This window comes from Aulonocara stuartgranti (assembly GCF_965226115.1).
Source record: "Aulonocara stuartgranti genome assembly, chromosome: 14".
NCBI classification, from domain to species: Eukaryota; Metazoa; Chordata; class Actinopteri; order Cichliformes; family Cichlidae; genus Aulonocara; species Aulonocara stuartgranti.
In genome coordinates, this window is record NC_138950.1 from 3,758,807 (window position 1) to 3,768,599 (window position 9,793).

General features: G+C 41.1%; 1 protein-coding gene across 2 annotated transcripts in view; it reads left to right on the forward strand.

Moving 5' to 3' along the window:
• The window catches only part of LOC309687047 (calpain-9), a 31,596-nt gene extending 28,261 nt beyond the window's left edge, over positions 1-3,335 (forward strand). For both annotated transcript variants that reach the window (XM_082501711.1, XM_082501710.1), the window contains exons 17-20: positions 499-577; positions 1,087-1,203; positions 1,823-1,881; positions 2,831-3,335. In XM_082501711.1, coding sequence (XP_082357837.1) covers positions 499-577; positions 1,087-1,203; positions 1,823-1,881; positions 2,831-2,857 — 282 coding nt within the window. In that variant the 3' untranslated portion in view covers positions 2,858-3,335. The remainder of the gene's footprint in view (positions 1-498; positions 578-1,086; positions 1,204-1,822; positions 1,882-2,830) is intronic.
• The last annotated feature ends 6,458 nt before the right edge of the window (positions 3,336-9,793 follow it).

Consider the following 9,793-nt stretch of genomic DNA (forward strand, 5'->3'; position numbering starts at 1 on the left):
CACGGTCTCTATTGCTGACAAAATACCATCAAGTTTGGAGGAAAAATCGGATTTCAAGCTTGCAATAGCCGCCAGTATTACGTCTGAGCCTTCGGCCGTCTTTTCTCTCTCAGTCGGCTCATCATTTCCCTCCTCCACCGCCTGGCTAGCGTTAATATTAGTCTCGCTATCTTCACGGCTAACGCTAGCTTCACAGCTAGCCTCAGAGTTCAACTTAGAAGTGAAGTCAGATAATTTCGATTGAGTCGGTCTACCAATGTTTTTCCCGGGTTTCCTTTGCGAGAGAGGCATCACAGCTGTCCTAGGTGTCGTTCAATGTCTAACAAACGAGTATTATTCAGGATTTTACAGAAAGATAGCGGAGCAGAAGTGGGCACGTCCTTTCAGCCAGCCGCCATTACCGGACCTGCTGTCGCAGTTTTATCAGATTATAACAGAATGTTTGTGTATATGCAGCTTTTCAGGCATTTATTTTTACTGTGTTTAATCTCTCCTCAGGATATCTTCCTCATGCATGACAAGGACAAAACTCAGCGCCTCGAATATCAGGAGGTCATGCCCTCGCTGAAAGCAGCAGGTAGCATTCACAACACTTTTTCATCCTGTGTCATTTAACCGCTGAGGGTCTCCATCGGTCGGTAAAAATCCGACCAGCAGAGGGAGCCAAACACCTTTTTCGCTCAACGTGTGATCCTAAAAGGGTCACATGTTTGGTCACATGTGTAACTAAAGTCCTGTGTTTCCCAAGTCGTCACATTAGTCAAACATTTTTGCACCATTGAAGTTAAATTAATTAATAAGCAGACCGTTTTGATTACATGAAATGAAAAAGATGTGCAGTTTGTGTGGAGAACTTTTTTTTCTGAAGTCATTAAAATCACAAAACACAAACGTTTTGGTTCATCACTCATACGTCACTCAGACGGGAGCTGCCTAATGGACTGGCTGGGATCAGGGAAACGAGTGTGCGGTCATATATGTCACCTGTGCACATGTGGAGTTTATTGCAATAAAAACAGGTATCCCACCCAGTGCTTCTGCACCTGCGTTTTACCCCCACCTCTGCTCCATCTGTCCCTGCTGCAGGCATCCGGGTGGACGAGTTGGTGATGCAGCTGGTTGGACTGAGATACACGGAGCCGGACATGACCATCAGTTACCCCGGCTTCCTGTACCTGCTGATGAAACTGGAGAGCATGATCCGTAAGAGGGGGTGATGCGGGGCGGGGTGGGGGTGCAAGCATTGTTACAGCTTTCTGTCTTTCAGAGGAGATGAATGGTATAAATTAGAAACAGCAAGTGGTTTTAATCACCATATTTGCTGGTAAATGACACCACGAGGCCACGAGAGAAAGAAACAGAGGAGCGAGAGAGAGAACGGATGAGGTGACAGAGGAGGCGTGGGAAAAAAGGGAGGAGAAACAAGAGGAAGAGAGACGACGAGGAGAGAGATGTTTTCATAAGCTGGAACAGAAAAGACTGATTCTTTTTATTACTGAGCAGGAAAACAGTTCAAGCCTGTCGTATTAACAGTTACTTACTCCCCCCAAAAATAAAATTCACGTCTACTTTTCACGTTTAGCTTAAACTGCCCATAATAACCCTGTTTGTTGTGTCATTATACACAAGCTCGTTTTGCCCAGAATCAGTCATGTGATGTTTTAATTTGAACTAAAAGTCAAAGTTAAAACATCACATGACAGGAATGTTTGGAAAGCCTCTATAAGCCAACTCAGCAGCTCATTCGTGATTCTCTGAACTGTTTTGATGCAGACGACAAACATTAGCTGTGTCTCAATATCGTCTTTTCGTCCTCTTGCAGACAAATTTCAGGCATACGACGTGATGGGAACGGGAGCAGTAACCATCAGCTACAGACAGGTATGAATATAGTGTAACGTTAGAGCTGAAGAGTGAACTTAGCGATCCTTTAAATGTGAGAGTCCTGTCACTTCATGTCTCACGGTTGTAAAAACAGAACAAAATGAAACAGGAATCACGGGGCGCGCAGCGGTTTGTGAGGCTGAAACTCACTTGTTTGGACCTGTACAGTGGGTGAGAGGTTGTTCTCATGAAATGTCATCTGGTAAAGTCTGACTCTTCAAATATCATTACAACATAACCTCAGGCTTCTTTAGGTAACCAATGCATATTAAGGCTACGAGTACGTGTGAAACTGCTTTCAGCTTTGCAGTTTTCACTGTATGAAATGCCATGAAAAGTAACAGTTAAAGGGAATTGTGGAAGATCTGGAAGTGCAAGAAAACTTCAAGATGAAAGTGAACGTCTCCTGGGCAGGAAGGCAAAGATAAACACCCACATAACTGCAGAGAACCTGCAGGGAGCTTTAGCTAGCAGTCGAGCAGTGACATCCCAAGTAATTGTGAGCCAGTTTCTGTAAGCAGGGGTGATCAGAAGGAAACCCTGTTGCACGTCTACAGAAATGTGCAGCATTTGATCCAGAGAACACATAAAGAACACTTCATCAAGTCTTAAACGTACAGCCGTAAATGTTCAGCTCTGTGAATGTGTGAGAGTCAGCAAGCATGTCCGTCCAAATCAGAAATGCAAACCTGACCAAAAAAACAAAACAAACTGTGAATAAAGTGAAAGGATGCTTGCTGAACTTAAATGGGCTGCTTGTAGAAGGCAGACTGAAGTATCTCAGAAAGGTCTCATAAACAGTGCACACAGAGCTGCTGTGGAGTTACGCACAGGTTTGGGTTTGTGCTTCTTGCAATGGACACAGTAGAGAGCGCACAGTTAGTATGATGGCAGCTTTAATGTCAATAATGATATATCACTTCTTCTGCCCTCTGATTGGTTCCAGTGGCTCCACATGACCATGTACAACTGAACTGAACTGCTCTACCCAGACACCCTCACCTGGATCACCTCAGTTTCGTTTTTCCTGCTCTTTTTTCATTTTTGTACGTTTGTGTAGTTCTGTGCCAAAAATGTTTATTGCAGAAACAGAAACATATGGCAAACAGAAAAGTGAATATTTCTGAAGCTGTTTTTCTTTCCTCACACACTCAAACAATAGCAATGGAAACGACCTTAAGAACTCTCCTGAGTCGTGCAAACAGCCAAAGTCAAAGTTCAAGGCAGGATGTGCTGCTGTGAGGAAGTTTATGATGAAACTTCAGTGACTTCACCTTCATTGTCCTCTCAGTCTGACATCATTTCTCAACATGCCTCTAAATGAGAGACAATAAACACAGAGCCTCTTTTACTTTGTTCAAAACCACAGAAGACTGTTTGCCTGTGTCCAAACACCGATCATCATACTTCGAATAATCAATAAAATATGCTGTCCTCCTGATCAACATGCATTTTTGTTCAGACTCATTTAATTTACACTCAAAATCTAAGTGTGTGTGCGTGCATTCATGTATGTGTGTATGTTTGTTAACTTGTCTTTTGTGTTTCATTGTAAAATTTTAGGTTTTTATCTTGTGAGTTTGAGTATACTGATGTGTGCTATATTAAGAAAATTGTCATAATTTATGTGGAGTAAACAAAAGTTTTGGTTTGAGATTAGACAAAAAAAATCTGTTAAAACATTTCAGTGTGTTGTAATTACGTTCAGATCAGTTTTATTTACACCAGTTGACTCAAGGTGCTAATTCAAGTGGTTTCCAAGGAAACCGGTCTCCTGCACCTCCTCTGAGCTGCATTTTTAGCCCATGATAGATGACTTTGTAGCCAAAAAAGAAAGAAAAAGGCAATGTTTATAACATGCAGTTGTGACATGTAAGTACATGATGAGTTAAGAAGCTCAGTGCATCACTGTGCGTCGGCAGCCTACGGCAGCATAACTATGGAGGGTTCAGGGTCACCTGATCCAGCTGTAACTACAAGCTTTAAGATAGCTAGAGAGAATATGGTCATCTCAGGTACACAGCCATTCAAATCTGCTGTTCACAATGGACAGTCAATCAGAGCAAAGCTATCTTAAAAGAATAAAGGCATGCAAAGCTACTCTACTGGTGTCTTTTAATTTTATGCAAGTCTTTCCCTCAGCCAGACCAGACTTATCTCCTTGTTGCCTGGTTATGTGAATGTGCCGTACGGTGACCGTAGCCATGGGAGATCTTCTGAGAAATGACCCTCTGTCCTCTGCTCATGGCTGGAATGTGTAAATATCCGTCTTCCAGCATCATTCGTCAAAGTGAGAGCAGTCAGAGATGCACATACCAGCGGGTCTGTGCGTGTGTGTTTGTGTGCTTCCTGCATTTTTAGAACTGCATGTCACGCTCATAGATCCACGCTCTTCAGTGGAAGCTGCTCAAATGATTTTTTTCTTTTGTGCCTGGTTTCACAGCAACATATTTATACGGAAATAAAAACAATCATCAGTTCAACATAATAAAGGTGCGTGTGTTCCCCCGTGTTTGTTTTTCCATAAAACACCACACATGTCCTGAAGAAACAAGAACACTATATGCTTAAAAGGTTCAGTTTTCAGTTGTTATTACACTCTGAAATCCGACAGTAGAAGCAATAAAGGTTTTTTTTAAAGAGACTCATTAGTTCAGCTTTCTGTTTTAGCTCGATGTGGTTTCCAGTTTCTGGCTCTTTCCTCCTGATGTTTTTTGGATGAACCCTTGACCAACCAGTCTGTCCTACTCTGGTTGTTTTTTTCCACTGAGATAAAGTGTGGCTTCCTGCATGAGAAATGTCTGAATGCTTGAATTCAATTCAATTTTATTTATATAGCGCCAAATCACAACAAAAGTCGCCTCAAGGCGCTTCATAGATACAGAGAAAAACCCAACAATCATATGACCCCCTATGAGCAAGCACTTTGGTGACAGTGGGAAGGAAAAACTCCCTTTTAACAGGAAGAAACCTCCGGCAGAACCAGGCTCAGGGAGGGGCGGGGCCATCTGCTGCAACTGGTTGGGGTGAGAGAAGGAAGACAGGATAAAAGACATGCTGTGGAAGAGAGACAGAGGTTAATAACAGATATGATTCAATGCAGAGAGGTCTGTTAATACATAGTGAGTGAGAAAGGTGACTGGAAAGGAAAAACTCAATGCATCATGGGAATCCCCGACAGCCTACGTCTATTGCAGCATAACCAAGGGAGGATTCAGGGTCACCTGGTCCAGCCCTAACTATATGCTTTAGCAAAAAGGAAAGTTTGAAGCCTAATCTTGAAAGTAGAGATAGTGTCTGTCTCCCGAATCCAAACTGGAAGCTGGTTCCACAGAAGAGGGGCCTGAAAACTGAAGGCTCTGCCTCCCATTCTACTTTTAAATACTCTAGGAACAACAAGTAGGCCTGCAGAGCGAGAGCGAAGTGCTCTAATAGGCTGATATGGTACTACAAGGTCATTAAGATAAGATGGGGCCTGATTATTTAAGACCTTGTATGTGAGGAGCAGGATTTTGAATTCAATTCTGGATTTAACAGGAAGCCAATGAAGGGAAGCCAAAACAGGAGAAATATGCTCTCTCTTTCTAGTCCCTGTCAGGACTCTTGCTGCAGCATTTTGGATTAGCTGAAGGCTTTTCAGTGAGTTTTTTGGACATCCTGATAATAATGAATTACAGTCGTCCAGCCTGGAAGTAATAAATGCATGAACTAGTTTTTCAGCGTCACTCTGAGACAGGATATTTCTAATTTTAGAGATGTTGCACAAATGGAAGAACGTAGTCTTACATATTTGTTTAATATGTGCGTTGAAGCTTTCCCAACTGAGAGAAGTGACCCTGACGTATCTGCATCCAAAATAAGAGTTGGTGGAATTCAGCATTCCCTTTATTACCTCATTCAGCAATAAAGACAATGAACCATTGAAGTGTGATCCTATAGTTATAACAGTTTTCCAAGCAGATGCTCTGTTCTGCAACATTACACTGCTGCATTAAAATGTATAAAAACCATATTGTTATGATGTTGATGCGCCGTGAATAAAGATTAAAAAGCTGAACATAGCATCAAGTCACACAAATCCTAAATAAAGGCAGGATGTAGACTGAACCACCTTTCAGGAGGAAGAGAGAGAGAGTGTACATTTTTCTTCTGTTTGTGTGTCGTGTGTTATTTTTTATTCCTGCTCTTTTTGCTGCTGTAATGCTTTGAATTTCCCAACTATGGGACTGATAAAGGCTATCTTGTCTTACTTTATCTGTACATTTCCAACCTAATGAACGGGCATTTCCCATCTGCTGTTTTCTTCGTATGACCTGCATGAAGCAACATGGTAAAACCTTTTTGTTGTAGTCCATCCTCAGGTCCTTGCAGTTACCAACATTATTAAATAGTCTTCATTAAACTGCCCTTCATGCTTTTTGTTGACCTCATGATTTTTTTTCTACTTAGGTCAGGAAAAGACAAAAGAGTTTTTTATTATTATTATTAATTGACCACAGTTGTGGTTTTCGGGGCTTTTTTTCAAGTTATTTCCCATTTTATTTTCTACTTTCTGTTCTCTTTATTCCTCTCTCGGTTTCACTTCCTGTCCTTTTCAGCTTTCCCTCTTGATATTGTGGCATTTCCCACATGATCTAAGAGAACAAGCTGGCAAATTTTCTCTACCCATAAAGGAAACATTTAATACTTTCATTTATCCTTCAGAAACATTCATATTCAAAATGTGTGATTTTATTCCCTAGACAGGAGTGCTATTATGGAATATGACTGTTAAATGTAAGCAGCAATTAAATCTGTCAGAGAAATGCAGTGAAGTGCAATATAATAGATGTAAAAAGTGACAGGTACAAGTTTATATCTTCATGAATCACCGAAGTTCTCAGGCGCCTTAAGTGTATTTAAATAAGCAGTGCATTCTCTGTCTTGGCTCAGCTTCCCAAGATGCAGCACATCTCTCTGGAAAAGATGGAGGGGAAACAAATGAATTTTATTTTTCTATAGCTCATGTTTGATAGTTGGCATCTGAACTGTTTCACTGAGATTTGAATGCAAAATGTTGTCAGTATTTGTATATTTACACGACAAAAGAAATATTATTGGAAGATACACAAGCAGGGAATGTGCAGAGCATTACATCATCAACTCATGCGTTAGCCTCACCGGCTATCCGGGACTTCACAAGTGGCCTGCTGATGATGACTGAAGACGCAGACTGTACTTGCAGCACTGAGCTGTGAGCAGCACCATAATGCCCCACATGAAAACATCAGAGGTGGAGCATTGTCCCGCTGCAGTCTCTGCTGTACGTGCTGCTCTGGACCGCTGTGACACTAATCAAGAAGGACAGCCTGAGCGTGACCTACTTCTGTAGGTGGCTCCTGCAGGCAGGACAGTCACCCTGAAAACAGCCTGAACCGCCTCCTGCCAGATGGAGGCGATGATACCGCAGCTCAGGCTTTCCTGTTTTATGATGCCAGTCCTCTGGGTCAGTGCTTCTCAGATGGGTTGGATCATGACCACTTTATGATCACAAGCTGCACAAGAATCAGCAGCAAAAGATTTGCTTTCATTTTCTGAGCTGTTTCTTTATCAGAGGAAGCTGTGACGTCTGTCATTGCTTCATAATTTACTACATTTATAAGCAATAGGCTTGTATAGCAGTATTCCTTCTTGGTCTCCAAGTAAGAATCCTCTGGCCAGGCAGCATTATGTTGTCTGTCCATGTTATTAATTTAACGGATTATTACAGCTTGTTTCAGTCTACTGTATCTTCCTGCTGCACAACAAGTGTGAGCTCTCCAAAATACAAGGGCCACCTATAAATGAATGAACCATCAGGCGCTGATGAATATTCCGGTGATTAGGCCAGCTGGCCACCATTCCCCAGCAGTGATCTCTAACAACCGTTCCAACGTGTCCATCCCAGACAGCTCGTTCCTGTTTTTTTGCTTTCAGCCAGACTGAAAATTAGCTTTTTGGAAGCTGCAGGAAGCTCACACCAGCTGACCTGATAGCCAGTGTTTTGTCTGTGACTCCACATTTCCTTAAATCTGAACAATGAAGGTGAAGAGTGCAAAGATAGCACAGAGACACAACAGACCCCTATGCCATGTTGAAACTAATCAGGTTCATATCTTGAGTGAGGCTTTTTTGTGGATCTTTGCCCACCTCAGAGTCACAGGATTTCTTCTACGCTGCTCTTTAAAACTTTGTTCATTCCAGCTCCTAAATCTGATGCAGTTCTGCATCAGCTGCAATCACAGCAGCGACTTCAGAACACAAACACTGTTTTCAGCATCGCCACTGTCATCCGAGACCTTTAATATCTGTCCGCTGAGCAGGCACACTGATGACATCAAGCCTGCAGAGAGGCCTGTACAGGCAGATCTCTATTTTTCCTTGTGTTCTGATTCTTTCTGACCAAATATGTGGATCAGAAGTTTAGGACTAAAATGAAATATTTACTTTTTTATGGATCAAAGACTTTTGGAATAACAATAATATAATAGTGTAACATACTTTCTCATATGTGGGACAGTTGCAGTCGTCAGTATCATCAGAGTTCTCATCAGTCATGCTAATTACTTCTGATACTAAGAATACCCAAAGTTACTGCTAACAGTATCATTACACCGAGCTTGGTTGTGATCCCAGTGATATATTGCCAGGACAATATTACTTATTTGAATTACAGTTGTAAAAGTCAGTAGGAGTCACCTGAGGGGAACCTGTGACAGCCCTGGACCCCCAGGGGTGCCCATAGCCCCCAGTATGATTGTGAAATGATGGATTCTGTATCATGAGCATGAGTTTGGCTTCTAAATAAAATCAAATAAAATGCAATGTCCTGACTGTGGTGACCCTGTTGATTTTGATTGTGTGATCCAAATACAATCACACACTTATTCCTGCTCTTAAAAAACAAACAAACAAACAAACAAACAAAACAAAAAAACCCCACCCAAAACCCAATAATTTAAAGTGTTTAAATTTATATTGTGAATCCGAAATGTGGGCGAAGCAGTCGTGATAAAGGACCATCAGTCACAGATCCCATCATGGCGGGGATCTGTTTTTTTTTTTTTGCTTTCGCTTGTAAATACTTCGGATATTTCAAATTTATAAAGCTTCATTGTTTCAGCAGCTCACGTTCAAATGCTGTATTGAATATTCATGAAAGTTGTCTTGGCCTATTGGAGGACAAGTGTGTCAGGTCTCTGCAGATTCATAGCGGGAAACCGGCGATGGTACTTTCAAAATAAAATTAAATAGCTATAGAAAGAAAGATCACGCTGGCTTTTGGACTTTATTTAGATTCCATTTAAATTAATCTCTAGCTGTAAAAGTTTGAATGAACACTGGAGGGTTTTTCTACCTGCATTAACGGGATTGTACTACTGTAATACTTCACTACCAGTGGAAAGTAGGTGAGACTTTTTTTTCTGTTTTTGGTAAGATTCCCTATTTATATGTGTTTTCTCAGTTACACACAGTTCACAGGGTTTGGGGTTTTATTGACATATACCACTTCAAAAATTGAAGTTAAACCTGTTTGGAAAACAAAATCGAGAGCTTTTTACAGCATAAATGTGAAGCCAAATGAAACTTAATTTGAAATATAAACATTTCTGGCTTCTGTGCTGATTTAGTGTCTGTTAACAACAAAACTTGACTTACCTGCTTAAATAAAGGTCACGCTGACTTTCTGCACCCCTAGTGGTATCAATTTGTATTACACTAATGTGTAGCCTAGCTTATACCAACTTCCTTTAATATCAAAAACACAAAACAAAGATGTTTATGAAATAAAGTCATAGCAGTTGTTTCTTCACATTATCTTAATAGCTTGAGCTAATCTTGGAAGGTTTTTAAGTCATTTTAAACACAGAAAATACATTTTAGCACCCTT